The sequence below is a fragment of the Mustela lutreola genome, chromosome 15 (assembly GCF_030435805.1).
Source record: "Mustela lutreola isolate mMusLut2 chromosome 15, mMusLut2.pri, whole genome shotgun sequence".
Taxonomy (NCBI): domain Eukaryota; kingdom Metazoa; phylum Chordata; class Mammalia; order Carnivora; family Mustelidae; genus Mustela; species Mustela lutreola.
This window is the reverse complement of record NC_081304.1, coordinates 25,502,716-25,521,056: the sequence shown is the minus strand read 5'-3', so window position 1 is coordinate 25,521,056 and position 18,341 is coordinate 25,502,716. Positions and strand designations below refer to the sequence as shown.

At 56.7% G+C, this 18,341-nt stretch overlaps 1 protein-coding gene and 1 long non-coding RNA gene across 2 annotated transcripts; one reads left to right on the top strand and one right to left on the bottom strand.

Annotated features, from left to right (window-relative positions):
• Positions 1-1,531: 1,531 nt before the first annotated feature.
• On the top strand, positions 1,532-3,354 carry LOC131816356 (uncharacterized). The gene is made up of 4 exons (XR_009348017.1): positions 1,532-1,672; positions 1,784-1,942; positions 2,379-2,524; positions 2,816-3,354. It is a non-coding gene; the product is annotated as an uncharacterized LOC131816356 (long non-coding RNA).
• Positions 3,355-5,757: 2,403 nt separating this feature from the next.
• On the bottom strand, positions 5,758-10,720 carry TMEM92 (transmembrane protein 92). The gene is made up of 5 exons (XM_059149033.1): positions 10,562-10,720; positions 7,913-7,938; positions 6,868-6,942; positions 6,531-6,726; positions 5,758-6,287 (listed from the first exon to the last, which is right to left on the bottom strand). The coding sequence occupies exons 1-5, from the start codon at positions 10,628-10,630 to the stop codon at positions 6,180-6,182; spliced, it is 474 nt and encodes a 157-aa protein (XP_059005016.1). The 5' UTR covers positions 10,631-10,720; the 3' UTR covers positions 5,758-6,179.
• Positions 10,721-18,341: the final 7,621 nt, after the last annotated feature.

Below are 18,341 nucleotides of genomic sequence, written 5' to 3'. Positions count from 1 at the left end.
GTGTTGACATAAACTGCACCCAAGCAGTTCCTTAACTTAGTGTCTCTCTTGATGGGACTTTAGAGCTTTGCTTTCGAGGTGCCCGTGAGCACAGTGGTGACAGGGTGAGTCAGTCAACAAAGAGGGACGTCTGCCACACGGGCATTACTCTAGACTTCGGATGGGACCAGGGACGTGGCAAAACACGGTCCCTGAGGAGGCTGGGTGCAGAGCTGGGAAATAGAATGTAAACACGTAAGCACACAGAGAAACAAGAGCCCTTCCTGTCCTGGGAAGCACGGTAAGGAAGAGAGTGCGGCGCTGTGAGTGTCACGGAGTGGGGTGGTCAGGGAAGGCTTCTCGGAGAAGGTAACAGCTGAACTGGAACAAGCGTGATGAAAAGGTGGCCACCGTGTGAAGACTGTGGGAGAACTTGAGGGGAGGGGGACAGATCCAAGCAGAAAGGCGGTCAGATACCCTGAACCAGGCTTATCGGGACAGTCAAGGCTCAGAGAGACGGCCGCCATGGCTGGGATGCAGCGAGGAGGGAGGGGAGAAGTAAGAGGTGATTTTGGAGGGGATGGGAGGGGCCACACCTGGTGTGTCCTGCAGGTCAAAGTCAGGGGGGTGGATTTTATTCTGACTACAAAGGGCAACGAGTAGAGGCTTCCAAGCAGCGAAATGATGTGTCCTACGTGGGCTTTAGAAAGCTCTCCCTGACTTCAGTGTGCAGGATGAACAGAAGGGACAAGACGGACACGAGAGCAGCAAGACAGTTAGAGTGTCCCTGGGATGGCCTAGGCTAGACCTGACCGTGTTTCGGTCCAGTGCTAGGACAGTGAAATGGAGAAAAGTCGTATGGGTCTAACATGGAGGCAGGACGAGAGGATAAGAGACAGAGGGAAGTCACGATCCCTGGTTTCAGGCCTCCGCAGCTGGCCGACTGCCATCTATTTAGGATGCGACAACTTGGGAAGGACTAAGACTTGGGGCCGGCTGGAAGGAAGTAGAACCTAGCGGTGGCCGTGCTGTCTTCCTCCAGTGTCCCCGTGGAGATGTTAGGTAGCCGAAGGGGAGTTAAAGACAGACATCTGCAGTTCAAAGGAGACGTCTCAGCCCCAGATAAAGATTTGAGACCCATCGGGCAGAAGATGGTTTCTGACGACACAGAACCTGATGACAGCCACTCTGGGTGGGAGTGAAGGTAAGGACAGAGCGAAAGTCAACTCGGGTCCCTCAGGTCAGCTATCATTCAGAGATGGTGGAGGAGGGGAAAGTGAAGGAGCTTGACCGGGAGCTGAGGGCGAGTAGGAGGAAGCCCAGGGAGGGTAGCATCAGGGACATCTGGAAAACAAAGTTTTTCAAGGAGGAAGTGACCAAGTGTGTCAAATGTCACCGACGGACTGAGTATATGAGGTTGGAGAACTGATTTTTGACTTCGGCAAAATGTAGGTCAGTGGTGGCATGGACAAGAGAGTCACTGCAGGTCAATGACGGGGACAAAGGGCTGGCTGGAGCGCGATGGGACAGGATGTAGTGGGGGAGGGGGCACGGAACAGTGGGCGCGGGAATGAGGGTACCACGGCGGGGCTTCAATAAGACGGGCGATGAGGTGTACTTATGCCCAGAGGATAACGACAAAGGTCCACTTGGGAGGGAGAAATGGCTGATGAAGCATCACTTGGGGAATGAGGTACTGAGAGGGAACAAGGGGTAGAGCCCAGCAGGGGGAACGTCACCGAGGTTGGGGGGTGGCCGGTGTCAGGTGGCTCTCCTGTGACTGTATCCATTTCTGTCTCTGAAGTCCGTGGCACCATCACCAGCTGGAATAGAGGCCGGGAGTGTGGAAGATGCAGAGAGTAGAAGACAGGCATCAGCCATCTCAAGAATGAGGATGGGAAGCTTCTAGGGGGGTGTTGGAGGAGTTGAGGGCCCGCTTGGGATCTACAGTTTGGATTCTAAAGTGAGCCCAACCGTCCAGGTGTGCTGGTTCTTAAGCAAAACCTGGACCCAACCAGAGTCTGCGGTTTTGCCAGGAGAGTTTCATGGGTGGAGGGGGGTGGGGGGAGAGGCAGGGTCGGGGGAGAGGCAGGGCGGTGATGATCAGGCTGGATCTAGGTCTCCAGGCTGGGTGAAGAGGCGAGCGACGCGTGGCGCCATACGGGGCAAATGGCCCTGCATGGGGGCTAAGGCTCAGAGGGCTCAGGGGCTCAGAGAACAGCTGCCCTGGGGCTAAGGCAGTATCTGAGCTGGAAGACTAGGAGGTGACCTTTGGGGCTGGAGGTTTGACGGATGACACGGATGACACGCTGGAGTGTGTGGCTGATGGTGGGGGGGTGAGGGGTGGAGGTGAGGCTGTTGCAGTCAAGGGCGATCTGTGAATTCTTTGACCTCCTTAGCCCTCCCCACGTGGGAGTCCGAGAGCTACATCCTACCAGAGCTGGGAGCGATGAACCTCTCCACCGTACAGAGAAAATGAGACCCAGGGATGCCGGTGCCGGAAACCTCCAGATCAGAATCCGGAGTTCTAAATCTCAGCCTCAGGGTGGGGGAGATTCTTGTTGCTGCCATCCCAGTCCCCCATCCCCAACGTGCCCCCTGCTGCACAGCTTTCCCCTGCGCACCCCCTCCTCTCGGGAAAGTCTCCTGCATACACAGCCCCAAGGAGTGCCCTTCTGGTTTTGACCATGTCACATGTGTCCTTACAAACGTTCGGTGGCAGATCTGCACCCTCGTTCTGTCGTTCACCCTCCCAGTTAATTATTTTCTTTCGTTCATTCACTCATTCATTCATTCATTCATTCAGTGATTCCATCTTTCATCGTTCTTTCGCTAGCTTCGATCTGTTAAACTAGGTGCGAAGGAGGAGTTCTCAGCCACTGGGAAATTGTCATCCACCCGACCAACCCTCCAGACTCCCGACGTGGATGGCCTGCCTGCCAGTCCCAGAGCTGCCTCAGCTAACATGTGGGGATCACATGTCCTCAAACGCCTGGCAGGTGTCCAGGCTTTCGCCTGCCCGCTGCTCATCTCATCCCTGACTGCCTACGTCGTATGTGTGCCAAATGTCGGAGCTCTTCCAACCTCTCCCCCATAGCCGGCCTCATATATGAACTGCTGTCGACCAAAGTCCACAAGGCGAGTCTTCATAAACTTCTAAAGCTGCCTATATCTCCATTAAAAAAATCTTTTTTTTTTTTTAAATCCAAGGAAGCAATCCTTGCTCCTTGGAAAAAAATATGACAAAGTGGGGCGCCTGGGTGGCTCAGTGGGTTAAAGCCTCTGCCTTCAGCTCAGGTCGTGATCTCAGGGTCCTGGGATTGAGCCCCGCATCAGGCTCTCTGCTCAGCAGGGAGCCTGCTTCCTCCCGCCTCTCTGCCTACTTGTGATCTCTGTCTGTCAAATAAATAAAATCTTAAAAAAACAAAAAACAAAAAACGACAAAGTACACAAGGTAAAAAAATCCCACGGTGCCAACCACTGTTACAAGTGGGGCAGTGGGTATGGTTTCATTTGTATCTTTCTAGATCTTTTCTAAACATTCATAAAGGAAAGAAGCATATATATATGTAAATATGCATGATCGAGTATGTATTTACAAATTGAGATCACAGACTATTATTCTGCAACTTGCCTTTTGCCTGTGACAATAAATGATGAGCGCTGTGACAGGCTGGTGCTGCAGATCTCCTTTGTCCTTTTTATTTTTTATTTTTCATTTGACAGACAGAGATCACAAGTAGGCAGAGAGGCAGGCAGGCAGAGAGAAAGGGAAGCAGGCTTCCTGCTGAGCAGAGAGCCGGATGCGGGGCTCTATCCCAGGACCCTGGGACCATGACCAGAGCCGAAGGCAGAGGCTTTAAACCACTGAGACATCCAAGTACCCCTCCTTTGTCCTTTTTAAAGGCTGCACTGCACTCACACTGTGGATGGACCTGGCGTTGTGTAATTGGTTCCCATCAATGGCTGCGTAACTGGATTTACACCCCCAGCTACAATGCTGCACTGGACATCTTCCTGGGTTTCTCTGAGCTTCTCTGAAGGCTCCTTCCTAGAACTGGAACTGCTGGGCCACGTGCATTTTCGATTTTAACAGATACCCAGTGCCAGGCATAGCGCCTGACACATAGTAGGAGCTTTGCAAAGATTTGTGGTGGGAAAGGATGCTGCTATGTCACGCTTCAGGGTTATACTCTTTCCCCTCCCCGCAGCCATAAGCAGAGACACCTAGAACTGGCTGTTGTCTGCCACCAGGTCCCAGCAAGGCTGGGTTTCAGGGGGACCAGACTTGCCCTCAGGCCACTCTGGGGCTGCTGGGGAGGACTGAAGGGTCTTGTGCCATCTTCGATGAAAGGCGGCGGCATCCAGGCTGAAGAGGTCCTCCTCCTTACGGTCTGCAAAGCCCATTGCTTAATGTGCCCCCCGCCGAAGGTGGGTGTTTACCCAGTGAGGGCAGTATCAGCCCTGGGACTTCTCCACCTGGGGCTACACACACTTGCATGAAGCAGCAAAGACATCTTCCTTCTCCCCCACTCCGGATCAGTCCCAGAAACTCAAGGGAAACTTCTTGTGACTGTGCTCATTCTCCTAACTGCTAACTCTGACATGGTATTGTCACTAGCTACTGTTCCCCCTCGGGAGCTCTGTCCCCAGCCCCAGCCAGGCAGCCCCTCTCCCTAACATCTCTGGGGCTGGCTGTGCCTTTCTCTCTTCCCGGCCCTGCCACCTCCCTGGGTCATGACATCCTAAGTCTGGGTATTATTGAGAACACTGGGTATTATTGAGAACACTGGTGCAAGTCTGTGAATCTCCTGGTTTATACACTTCACAGCACTCACCATAGCACATACTCTCCCCAATGTCCATAACCCAACCACCTTCTCCCTCCCCCCCATCAACCCTCAGTTTGTTTTGTGAAATTAAAAGTCTGTTTTATGTTTTGTGTCCCTCACGATCCCTTCTTGTTTCATTTTGGGTATTATTGAGAACACTGGAGGCGGCATCCCCACCTGCAAACCACTGCTCGTCCTCCTTCCGAGTTTTGGCCAGTGTCTGGGGAGGAAGGCCACTGGCATTCGTGGGCTGCAGGGGAGCAGGGAAAAGATAGGGTCATGGCAGAGGTGGCATCCTTGCCTGAGCTCTGGGACACCAGCACGGAGGGGGTCTTTTTCTCTCTGCGTCTCCCATGCTAGTCCTCTAGCTCCACGTTCTGCTGCAGGCCCCATGCGGACTCATGCCCCGCGAAGACTCTCTCCCGTGATGCAACGACAAATGCTTCTTTCCTCTTAGGGGTTAACCCCACAGATAAGCTCAGGTGGGAGTGCCCAGAACCACACATGGGGCTGGAAGAGGGAGAATCTGCCCTTTCCTCTCCTTCCAGGAGCTTCCAGGGTGGGGCAGGTCAAGGTCTCTAGAGTCCCTGCCTCACAGATGGCTAGCCCCCTCCCTATACTCATGGTGAGAAAGGCAGGAGCTGAGCGCCACATCCCCTGGGCAGAGCAGTGGGAGACGGGATGGGGAAGAAAAGAAGAGTCACTCCTGCATCACCCCCAGCTCCCGGACCAGGCTCTTTAGCATTAAGCCCTGGGTCTGGGTCAAAACATCTGCAAAGATCCTCTCCCAGAGGGTGGTTCACAGATGGATTGTCTGCCCAAGCTCATCACCGACAAATCAATGGTGGGATGTGGGGTTCAGTGGCCTGCCCACACCCCAGCCCCCCAGTGGCACGTGGACTCACTCCCCAGTTACCTCCCCACACAGCCAGAGGCGGACTCTCAGTGACAATCAGTTAAAATTTAGTGAGTACACAGATTATGGGGGGCACAATGGGGTCTTCTCTAGAACCGATGCAGTCAAGTCTCCCAGGAACAGGAGTGCCCTCTAGAAGGTCTCGGAGCTGGCTGTCCAGTCGAAGATGTCTGTATCCCCCAGAAACAGGGTCCTCTCCATACCTCAGCACAGCCGGTCCCACTGTCAGGTACCTGACATGCTCCTCCCGCCAGCCTCTGACATGGGATTGGGGGTGGGGGTGGGGCAGATGCTGACCCTCCAGACCACTGCTCCTGACCAGAGAGGCAGCGGAGGTGGAACCGGGACAGGAAAAGCAATAAGTTAAAACCAGGAACAGCCAGAGACATGGCAGGACAGGTGGGGACATCACAGGAGTCCCAGGAGTCTCTGCAGGCAGGCGGCTGGGGTGCTCAGAAGGCTGGGTTGTTGATGCCCCTGGGCACCCTGGCATATTCTTCGGGACTGAAGCTGTAGGGAGGGGGCGGCTCCATGGGGGGCAGGACAGGTTTCAGAATAATCTGCAAGTGAAAGAAGGGACAGAGTCTTCTCAGGGCCTGGCACCAGCCATCACCACCCAAGTGTTGGCTGTGCATCCCTCCCAGGGAGAAGGGCGACCCCATGGTGGCTGCAAAGCCCCCTCGAGGTCCGGGGGGCCTGGCGGTGAAGGACGACCTTGCTATCCCCGTTGCTCTAAGAATCTGGACAATAGGGAGGTCAGGCCGGCTGAGGAATGGAGCAAGGAGTGGGACAGAGACACCCACCTCGCTGTAGGGGGGCGGGGGGTCAAAGGTAGACGTCCTGACCCTCTCTGTGGGGGCAATGGAGGGTGGCTCCGGGGGCCCCTGGTGATCCACTGGGGGGTCCTGCTCTGGTTCTCCACAGCTGCGACAGAACCGCTTAGCCAGGCAGCAGATGCACAAAAGGGGAAAGATGATGAGGAAGGTGATGACGAAGATCCTGGGGTGAGGAACCACCGACATCTCCCTGAGTCCCTGGGCTGTCCCCACCGCCCCTCCCACCCAACCTAGACCACCCCTTGGGCAGGAAGTCCCAGTGCCCCCGCCATGGGTATGCCAGAGGAGCCTGCCCTGGGCTCACCTCAGGGGACTGGAGAAGAGTTCATATTCTTGGCAGCAGCTGTCACCACAGCACTTGAATCCTTTGGGGCACGTGCTGGGGGGGGGGGAGGGTAGGGGAGCAAAGAGAGACTGTTGGTACCAATGTGGCAGGAAGATCCCAGACTCCCCCAAACTCACCCATGTCCTCTGGGCACAAGCCACCCCCCAGCAGGGTGGGGAGTAGAGGACCTGCTGGGGCCCTGGGGAAGAATCTGGGGCTGGGACTCAGGAGCTGGATTCTAGGCTCACTACTTGTGCCAAGTCACACTCCCTTCTGGGTCTCAGTCTCCTCATCTACGAAATGGGTGTAATCAATGTCCTATAGACTTCAGCAGGCAGGTGGGGGGGGGGAGTGTTGTGGAGAACCCTTTTTGATGCCCATGGACTAAGAGGTGAAAAGGAGTGTGTGTTCCTGGGAACATCCAGGCTAACTTTTTTTTTTTTTTTAAAGATTTTATTTCACAGGGGGAGAAGATCATAAGTAGGAAGAGAGGCAGGCAGAGGGGATGGGGAAGCAGGCTCCCTGCTGATTCAGGGCTCCTGAGATCTTGACCTGATCCAAAGGCAGAGGCTTAACCCATTGAACCACCCAGGCGCCCCTCCAGGGCTGACTTGATGGAAACATTCATCCCATCAGGGACCAGGCCACCTAAGCCCCTCCTCATTGCGCTCAGGCGTTCGGGTATTTACGTTTTAAGATGGGCACAGGCGGGTTTGCCGGCCCCACTCCCCGGGGGTGGGGTGGGTACCCTCCAAGGAGAGACTGCCTGAGACCCAGAGAGGGCGGAAAGAGGGGCGGGGATTAGACTTCAGACACGCCCATAAGTGCGACTCCGCCCCGCTTGGCTGGAGGAAGAGGGCGGGGAGTGGGGGCAACGGGGAAACCCTCTTCCGCAAAAAAGGCAGTGGGTGAACATGACAAACGAGGTGACTTTCTGCCCCGCACCCCCCATGAAGGCAAGTAGAGGACGACTCGCGGTGTCTCCACCCCAGACTGGAAGTTATAGCCCAAACCCCAAACTTACAAGAAGAGTCCACATTTGGCAGCAGCCTGTGGAAGAAAAGAGGCAGAGGTTGGGGGGGGTCATAAACCGGGGAGCGGCATCTCTACCCACCTGCTGCCCGGTACCTGAGAACCTGCAGCAGGTTCCCAGTAGATCAGCACCCTCCCAGATCTGTGACCCGAGCTCCACCTGACACGGGGCACCCCCAGCTCTTTCTCTAGGCACCACACCCGCTCACCCCCAGGTCTGTAAGCTCACGCCTCTTACCTCCCCTCTAGGCCATCTCCTTTCCATGCCTCATCTACAATCAGGGGCACCAGCAACTCCTCTCATCCCATCACTCCTCATACCGCAGGCCAAGTTCCTACCCAGCCAATCCCATCACCAAAAACCTTGCTGGAGGCTCCCCTTCAGTGGTCCCTGGTGCATGGACCCCCAGCAACCAGTCTCTCCTCTTTGCCCTCTTGCACGCACACACACACACACACTGGGAGTTCCCTGAACACTCCTGGCTGTTTTACACCAGGGAAGTCCTTCTTCCTCCTGCCTTCCTCCTTCACGACCAGCCAAACCCCTATTCATCTTTCAGATCTCTGCCTGACAGGGTGGGATGGGGTGGGGTTCCCTGCTCTTTGAAGCCACCCAGACCCTCCTCTCTGGGCCCAGCTCCCTCCCTTCCTCTTCTGCACCAGTTCTGTGGGGGTATCTTGGGTACGGGTCCAGAGTTTAACCACAGGAGTAGCAATGATGTGGAAAACCCTTGCCTGAAACAGTCTTACCCCAGGTATCTGTAAAGCTGGCTCCTGCCCCCCACCATCTTATTGAAAACTCCATCTCCTCCCCGCCAGCACCCCCACCACATTCTTCTGCAGCGCTCCTATCCACATCTAGCATACTCTAAGTTTCCCCTTGTCTTGTGCATTGGGTGTCTCATCAGAAGAATATAAACTCCGGGAAGGCAGGCATTTTGGCCTGTCATCACTGGTGAAAAACCCATCCGCCACAACGTGCGCAGAATGAAAGGAAGAGCCTTCACTTATTACCTGGTTTCATTTCCTCCTCGTTGCTCCCAGGCTGCTCCCAGACTGCAGGGAGGGCGGAGGGGGGGGGAATGCATGGGTGGGAACCGAGGAGGGAATGGGAGGTTATCTGTCACTCCACCCCAGCCTCGGGGGACAAAGAACCACAATAAGAAACACATGTCGACCTTGGCAACAAGACTATGAGTCTTCATACCTTGACTTGAAATAACTCAATCACCTTTCAAATACTAATGACAGTAAAGCTAAGAAATCCAATTGACAGCTAGTAACGCGTGGGCTGATTCCCCATTCCAGGCTCAGGTCCTTCCGGAAGCCTCCCTCCCATAAGCCTTGGCCCCGGGGGGACTAGAGCAGGAATCAACCCCCAAAGGCTGGCCCAGAGAGGCCTGGAGCTTCACAGCACACAGAGGCACCTGCAGAGCTGGGGACAGACCAAGGGGTCCAGGCACTTGGGGGTACCCTCTTCCCTCTCCAGATTCCAGACCCTGTCTCTCCCCACTCTCCAGGCCCCAACTAAGAAGGACAGAAAACGAACAGGTTTAATAAATTAATCTTGAGTTGGTGTTTGGGAGGGTAGATCTCTCAAATTCTCTTCCCCCACTTTAAACTGGGATCATCTTGTCTGAAGTGGCTCAGTTTTGAGTTTCACTGAGCATTAGCATGGTCCTTGGAGCCTAAGCTTCCAGACACCTGCAGCGGGGATCCTGTCGGCCCCTGCTGCCTGAAGTTGCTGGGAGGAATCAAGAGGATGCTCAGCCCAGGGCTGGCGCCCAGGCTTGCCTGGCGGCTGAGGAGGAGGAGCGCCAGGGCTAGGGGGCAGAGCCCCATGAAGCAACACGTTTGTGTGACTGTGCCCTGTTCTGGGGAGGGAGCCCGGGATGTCGCTGGCATTCTTTAGTAGAAGTGAAAAATTCCCATTCTAGGCCCATGTCAGTTGCCAGGATGATCTCCCATCCCAGGACGGGACAGATCTCCCACAACATTTTCGGAGTTTAACAGAGAACAGGAGGAATGAGGGGGCGCATAAACCCTGCGACCTGCTCAGAATCACTAATTTCAAAGATCAAGGCAGCCTTGGGTCCAGCAGCCAGATCAAATCCTGCCCAGGCTGGAATCCTACTGCTACTCCCAGGAGGGGTGGAAGGAGCCTTCTCTCCCCTAAGGCACAAACAGACACAGTCCCAGAGAGGGCGAGAGCTTCCCCCAAGGTCACCCAGCACTAGAGGAACAGGGTTAGGGTGACAGGCTGGCCAGGCATCCAGGCCTCAGACCCCCCTAATTCCCGCTTTCTGACGCGGCGGGAAGAAGCGGGAAGGACAAGCCCTGGCTAATAGGAGGGTCAAAGTCCCCACTCACAGCGAGGCACGAGGTGTCAGACGGTGGTGGGCAGGGGTGGGGTCCCTCTACACGGTCCCCCTGCAGGCGACAAGAGCCCAGACCTTCTCAGGGACTCCCCGGCTGCCCCCCCATCCACCTCCCCGGCAAAAAGAGAAAGGAAGTCGCTAATTGCGTTCGGTCACGAGGAAATCCTGACAATGGAAGGTGGTGACCGGGTTCCAGAAGTAGGCCCCTGACCCACAAGGGTAGGGCCCTGAAAGTTCTATACTTTCACTTCCCAAGCGCTCACCTGTTGGGGGCCGGTCAGCAGACCGAACAGCAAAGTGGGTACGAGGCCGGGGACCCAGGTGTCGGACATCCTGGCACGGGGGCCGAGGAGCTTCCGTGTGTGGGTGGAGGAGGGGAGAGGCGGGGCGGCGACCTCTCCCACTTCTGTCCACCTATGGGGCCCCGCCTGGGGATGGGGGTGGAGCTTATGCACCCGCGAAGGGCAGGACTAGGGGCAGGAAGGGGGAGGAGGAGGGGAGGAGAGGGGAAAAGATCGGGTTTGGGTATTGCGAGTTGGGAGGTAGAAGAAGTTAACCGGTTTAAAAAAAAAAAAAAAATGGGGTCAGTTCTCGAGCTACTCCTTGCTCGCCCCCGCCCCTCCCCTCCTAAGTGGCCCCGGGCTTGAGGGAGGTAGTGCTGGGCCGGGCCAGGAGTGGAAAGGATGCGGGCAGAGCGAACCGCCCACTTCAAACCCCTTCCCATCTGGGCTTGCGGGGGACAGAGGTTGAGGGAGAGGGAGGCCCGGGAGTGGATTGAAGGCATTGTATGGGGGCGAGGTATCACCTTTTACCTTCTTCTTTTTTTTTTTTTTTTTTTTTTTGCCAAGAAGAGAGGGAAGGGCGGCTTGGTTGATATCAGGAGCATAACATTAGTATATTTGTGTCCCCCCAGGGTCCCCTGCAATCCTGGGAGGATGTGTTCGTACACTTCCTTTATTTGACTCTAGGGGAAATTGAGGCCCAGGGTTCGGAGACTTGCCCCCTGGCTCGGCAGCTGCGGGAAAAGCGGAAGCTAGGCGAGCAGGGGCGCGGCCCAGCAGGCCCATCCGGATTCCTGGAAAGACCCCGCGGAGGCGGTCCCGGCTGGGAGAGCGGGATTCCCACCCTCAGCGGCCGCGCCCCAGCCCTCCAAGGCGCGCTGTGCTTCCCGGGTCCCGCCGGCAGGTGGCAGCATCGCCCAATGCCGGATTCCCACGGAGCTGGGCTGCGCTAAGCTGGGTCCCGAGTTAGGGTTTCCCTGAGCACCCGCCCAAGGGGAGCTGACTGGTGGGCGGAGTGGAAGGCCGCCTCCGGGGTCGTAGGCGCGGGGTGAGATCCAGATGTCCAAACACGGAGGAGATGTGTGGACCCCGTGCCGGAGCAGGAGAGATGCGGCCCGGACCCCTGGGGAGGGGGCGCAGTGGAGATGGTGGATAGGGGTGCTGTTCCCAGGCCGGGGGAGACGAGGAAGGGCTCCCGGCAGGAAGAGCTTTTTAGGCATCCCCTACCGCGTCTCAAATCTGACTTTGCCACTGAAAAAGATCCCCAACTTAGTAGGGATGGTCAGGCTTCCTCCTCTAATGTCTTTTATTTTTCCTTTTTCTCTCACCGCTTTCTTTTCGCCTCTGTTCTCATCTCCGCCCGTCTTCTGTAACTTCTCCTTGTCTCTCCCCATTCCTCCGGGTCCGTCCTCCTGTTTGTTCTCCCCCATCGCTGTCTCCGAGCGGTTCCTCTCCATCTCTGCGTGTTGGCTTGTTTTCCCATCTCTGTGAATCACTGTCTCCCTTGGAGTCTGTTTCTCTCTCTGTGTGTTTCTATTTCCTTTGTCTCTGATTTGGTCCTGTGTCTCCCCGACTGTATTTCTCACCAGCTCCCTAGTCTCTCTCTCTGTCCCTCTTTCCCTTTCTCTGTTTCTCATTATCTGTTGGCTTTTTTTTTTTTTTTTTTTTTTTTTGCCCCTAAGGACAGAATCTTCCAGTCTCCTGATCCAAGTGAAATCAGTGTCTGGCCCCACAAAATGTCCTCTATTTCCAGTTCCTGGTGACTCTAAGTTTGGCGAAGGTCATGGCCAGGGGCATCTCTTCCCTCCTACCCATGCAGTTGGCCCTGGCCCCCACTAGCCCTTTTACCAAGGAGGGGGCCTAATCCATCAAGTCCTGGAACCTTCTCCTAGCAACAACCACACTGCTGTCTCCTTAGTGAAGTTGCTGCTAACCTGGGCTTTCCTCCTGACCCTCTCTCCCCCCTGCCCCTGCCCTGTAGCACCAACAACCCTGGCTGGGATCCCCTACCACTCTGTCCAGACCTGGAGTCCCACAGAGGCATGGCCTTTAGGGGAGATGAAGATGGATGAGCTCCAGGCAAGAGGCTATCGTGGGGAGTGCAATGATGGAGCTGAGAAGGGGATGGAGGACTTTGGGGGAGTGGATGTGGAAGACTGCGAGGACTGAGGAGGTGAAGGGACCAGTGCCACGAGCGGCAGCCAGAGGGCAGGAGGCTGGCATTGCCAGACAAAACACAGGATGCCCAGTTAGATGAGAGTTTCAGATAACTGAAAAAAAATTTTTTTAAAGATTTTATTTATTTATTTATTTGACAGACAGAGATCACAAGGAGGCAGAGAGAGGAGGAAGCAGGCTCCCCGCTGAGCAAAGAGTCCCATGCGGGGCTCGATCCCAGGACCCTGGGATCATGACCTGAGCCGAAGGCAGAGGCTTTAACCCACCGAGCCACCCAGGCGCCCCTAAACTGAAAAATTTTTTAGTACGAATATACTAAGTATTCCCGTGCACTATCTGGAACATACTTACACTAAAATTTATGTGCTGCTTATCTGGAATTTAAATGTGACTAGGTGTCCTGTATTTTTGTTACCCATGTTCCTAAAATGTCATAGGCACAGACACTTGAGAACCCCTGTCCCACACACCCCCTCCCCAGTGGGAAAGAGAGGCCTGTGGGGCAGAATCCAGAGGCCCTCTGGCACCTGCTTCTTGGTCCCCAGTTTTTTTCATGACACCAACCTGCCTTTCTCTGCACCTTCCTGCAGCTGGGGACAGGGTGGGGACCCGGAGGGGGGTGGTCCCAGCTCAGTCAGGCCAAGAACACCAAACCTCACTGTCAACATGCCAGGGCCCCAGCATTCTTGATGGATGAGATTGGGGTGCGGGGACATCACGGGGCCCCAGACGGAGGAGGCAGGGGCCGTTCTTGGCCAGGAGCAGGAAGGTCCTGCACAGGGACATCATCTTCTGTTCGATACCTCATCTGGCCGCGGGCGGGAAGTGTGTGTTTGCGTGCACGTGTGTGCTTAGGCATGCGGGAGGGGAGGCCTGGAGGCCTCAGGCAGTCAGTGGGTCCCTCTGGATTCCAAGCCAAATTCCATCAGGAGTTTCCCAAGAGCAGCAAAGAAGTCAGAATGTCTTCATTCTCGCTAGCTGCCTCCCCGGCCCAGTCACTGAAGAACGAGCCGATTGTCTGCATGCCACAAGGGCCCAGCTGCAAGGGTCCTGGAGGTCAGCTGGCCCACTTGGTCCCTTCTCAGAGAAGCCAACTGGGGCCTGGAGGGGTGGGAAGGCCAAGTTACTCAGGAGCCTGGGGCTGAATCAGGACCCGAACCACGCACGTCTCAAGACCCCACACCCGCAGGCCACCTCGGAGGAACTGTGGGGTTGCTGCTGTGGAGGGAGGAACTCCTCATGGGGGCTGGGGTGGGAGGTCTTGCCCAGTCCCGAGAGAGGGGGAAGAACCAGGCTGAGTTCTGTGCCTCTCGGCCCCTCCCCTGTACTGTGGTGGACACTGATCCCCATAATGACTCATGGCTGAGGGGCTGGATCTTTCTTTTCAAAGTCTGCAGACCGCTGTTCTGCTCCAGCCCAGCTCTGTCTGTGGGGAGGGACACTACTGTGTGGGTAAGTGTGTCCGTGACTGCGTCATGCTGTGTGACCTTAGTCAAGAAGCTCACCCTCTCTTTGCGCCTTAGACTCTCTGTGGAGGGGAATGGGGGGGGGGGACACTACCCGCTTTGTCACAGGGGGTCATCGTGAGGATGACACAAACTGCTCAGTGTTGGCATAAATAAATGGTATATTAAATAAATAAATAATAAATGGTAAATAAATGTTCGCTTAGTCATCACAAGCAATAAATGTTTAACTCCTGGCAGAGGAACGGAGCCCAAAGCTCCTTCTCCCCATATCATGTGGAGGCCCAGGGAGGTGCCGCTGCGTCCAGTCCCCTGGGCCAGGCATCAAGTGAGTCCAGGCCCCACCCAAGAGCCAGATGAGAGAGGGCAGGGCCTGGGACCTCCCTCAGAGAGTGACCTGGTGTTGCTAACCGTCCTTTCTAGAGAGCTATGCAGGACTGGTTGTGGTGCTAGTGCTGGGAGCAGAGATTTGAGGAATTCTTTCTGCTCCCCCACTTCTGCTCCTCCACAGCCGGCTGAGCACTACCTGGGTTGGCCTCCTAGTGGGGGCCCACCTCTCCCTCAGGCTGAGAGCCCAGGGGGACTATGCCCGTGCTTATCACAGGTGTCTCCCCTGTCACCGCCTTCATGTGCAGTGACTTCCCTTGCCCCTGCCACCAGCCTTTGCAATGGGTGCTCTCTGTGTCCTCTGTGTTCTCCAGCCACCCCGGGGACCTGTGCGACCCCCCTTTTTTCCTTCTTCCCTCTGTGTGGGCAGTTCTCCCCACCTGGGTCCCCAGACCCCTCCCTGAAACCTGAGAATTTCTTACACATTTTTCAAGGCTCAGCTCAAATACCAGCTCCTCCAGAAAGCCTTCCAGGACTCCATCTTCACACCCAGGCCTTCTCTCTGGGCCTCTCTGCTGGCCCTGGGCCATTCTCCCTAGAAGATACTTATACATGTTCTAATGTTCCCACCAGACTGTGGGGGTTGGCCCAGTTCTGATTCATTTCTCATTTCCCCATGATGCTTTGTTCCAAGTAAACACTGGCTCCGTTGTCACTGAATTGAAACTGGTTGGGGGGCCTCCCAGGGTCAGGGGCCAGAATTCTCTGAGGGGATAGGGAATGAATTCCCAAAATCCTTTTGGGAGGGTGCTCTGATTTTGGGGAGAGGGTTGTCCCAGGCTCTCTGGGCTTCTCATCTCCACCAGCTGTGTTCGGGGTGTGGGGGGGGGATCCATGTCTTCTGCTTCTCGCCCCCCCCCCCCCAAGAGGACACATACCCTCTAAGTGAGTAAGATGGCTCCCTAGGGAAGGAGGAAATCCCATGGAGTGAGGTGCTAGGGATGCTTGGTTCCCTGACCACCTTCCAGGAGGAGGCTGGATGTGTGCTGGGCTGCCAACAGGAATTCTTGGCCATGGGACCAGGATCTGAGACTCCTTCCCAGCATTACTTCGGAAACTGAAGCCCACAAGTCTCTCACTCATTCTTGGGGTGATGGGCACAGGGTGGGGAGGTGACTTCTAGAGCTAATCCCCAGTCTGAGCCACCAACCTGTGGGTCAGCAGGGTGAAGGGTGGAGGGCCACCTGACAATGAACGCTGCGGGGGAGCTTATTATCCTAACCAGCAAGCCTCTGGAGGGGCACCGCTAACACTCACCTTCCCAGAGGCTTAGCAGAGACAAAAAACAGCATTTCGGAGCCATTATCCTTCCAAAGTGTAGGTTTCCCGGGCACGACCAGGGGTGGAGAGAGAGAGAAACACCTCTAACAGGTGGGGTGGAGGTGGGGGCGGGCTGGGGGTGGTGAGCTAATGTCCTGTGGCTGACAGGATGGCCTCTGGAGCAGAGCCACTGAGACCCAGGTAGGAGGGGCTCAGGCCAGACCAAGTTAAAGGTCTTGAGACACCACGCCCCCACTCCCCCACTCCAGGACCCCGCCAGCCCTGGTCCCCTCCCTCTCTTTGGGGCTCTTTCTCCCCAGGGCAGGATTCCCTGACACCCCCCTTTGGCCCCACTCCCACCCCTAGCCTTTGTTGACTGTTTTAGATAGAACCCTGTAGCCAAAGAGAAAAAAATGAATTGGGAATTCCCTAGGGTCCCCCACTTTCTAGCTTTGTTCTAGTTGGTCCCTTGAAAGAGGACCCTCCTGCATCCCGCTTCTGGGTGCCTTTGTGTCAGATCCTGATGTTACCGTGGCCTGGAGTCAGACTTCAGAAGAACTTCCCAGTCCCAAAGAAGCAGGGAGTTCTGGCGGCCCCGGGGGAAAGAGGAGCCCCTCCTCGGGCTGGGCCCATGGATGCGAGGGCCCCGAATGGGTCTGGGGGCTTAGACTACAGTGCGGAGAAGGCATAGCTTGAGACACCCCTGAAGCGGATCACTTCTTAAGGACCTGGTGGGGGTCAGGCAAGGAATGAGGGCGAGCAGAGGGGCGGGAGCAGTGAGGTGGGCTGAGATCACATTCTTCCGGCAACCCAGAGCTCCTCTCAGCAGACACATCATCTGGCCCCTGGCCCAGGACGGACTTGGCCCCAGCTGTGCGCACGTACCCATGTGGGGACGCATGTAGCATGTCTGCTTGTGTGTACACACATGTGCACGTGTGTATGCCCACCTCCTCGGCCGATGCGGTGCTCCAACCCACCGTCCTGGCCCCCCTTATCACCAGGCCAGCCGTCAGAAGGCAGCCTCCAGGATCCCCCTCACCCCAGTGGCCCTGTTAGCACCTCCTCCCTCCCTTGTTAGCACCTCCCAGCCCCTCTTCCGCCTCAGGCCCCTGCCATCCCTGGAGAGAGGCCCCGTGGCTCGAAGCCCAGTTCTCATCTTCCCACTCCTCTTGGGCTGCTGTTTTCCTTCTTCTCCCAGCGCTGAAGCCCCCTTTCCTCTCCATCCTCTCTCATCCACGTGGAGAGGTCCTTTCCCCAAAACAGGGAGCCGGGGGGGATTAAGTAAGGATCCAGACAGTGGGCCTCCTCCAGGCTATGGCACCCAGTGAGCCCCTCGGCCTGTCCTGCCTGCAGGATGGGAAGGGGCAAGTCTGGGCAGGAGCCCTGTTCTGGGGGCGGACGCTAAGCCCTGGTGCCCCTGGTGTCATCCTCCCCGGGGTCCAGTCTCCAGCCAGTCTGCAGCCCTGGTGGGGGGCGGGGGTGGTCGAATCTCCCAGCAAGCGGTGCCCCAGCGGAGCCTGGGCCGCTGAGTGGGACAGGGTGGTCCTCTGCCCGGAGCCAGGCTGTCAGGCCGCTAGGACTGCAGGTTTCCTCTACAGAAGGGCCCCTTCCTGGCCGGCTTTGATGTGTCTGCGAGGTTAGTGAAGGATGTTTGGCTTCAGGGCCCGGGGCCAGGATAAACTGCCTTTGCCTGCTGGGCCAAACCACTGCCTCCTCACAGCCTGGCTTGCCTGCGTCCCCCGCCCCCCACACCCGCGCCTAGGACCTGGCCTCCCCCAAGGCCAGCGCCATCCTGTCCCGCCCGCTGCGGCGGGCACCAACAGGCCAAGGTGGCTGCCACCTGTGAGACCGCTGGTGGTCAGTGGATGTCCCCATTGCAGAGACGGGCACTGGGCTGCTTTCCTGCCTGCTAGGAGATCCGGCCCTGGCCCTGGGCGGGCGGGGGCGGGGGCGGGGGTGGGGTGAGGTTGGCGGTGGAGGGGGTCAGACCCCAGCTCCTATGAAGGGTGGGAGTGAAATGCAGTTTGGGGGAGGGGTATCCACGTGGAGCTGGCTGCACAGGCTTCGGCCCTTCCAGATGTGCTGAGACTCCAGATGTGGGGATGACTCAGCCCAGAGTGGGAAGGGGTGGGCAGTCCATACAGGGTGGTGCGGGGGATGACAAGCAGGGGGAAGTGAGGCCCCTCCAGCAACTGCCAGCTGTTGCTCCCCTTCCTCTAGAGCCCCCAGACTGGGCTGGTGGAGCTGCCGGGAGCTGCCCAGATGTGCAACCTGTGTGCAGATGGGGGAGAGGAGAGTGTGAGTCTCCAGGGCCCGGTCCACTACCTAGGAGGTCGCCCAGAGATCAAGAGACAGAGTCAGAAGGTTGGGGAGGGGGGCCGCAGTGAGTGGGGAGGGGGGTGGGTAGAGGAGTTGGGAGGGAGGATACAGATGGGGGGAAGCTCATAATGAAATTTAGACTCCTCTTG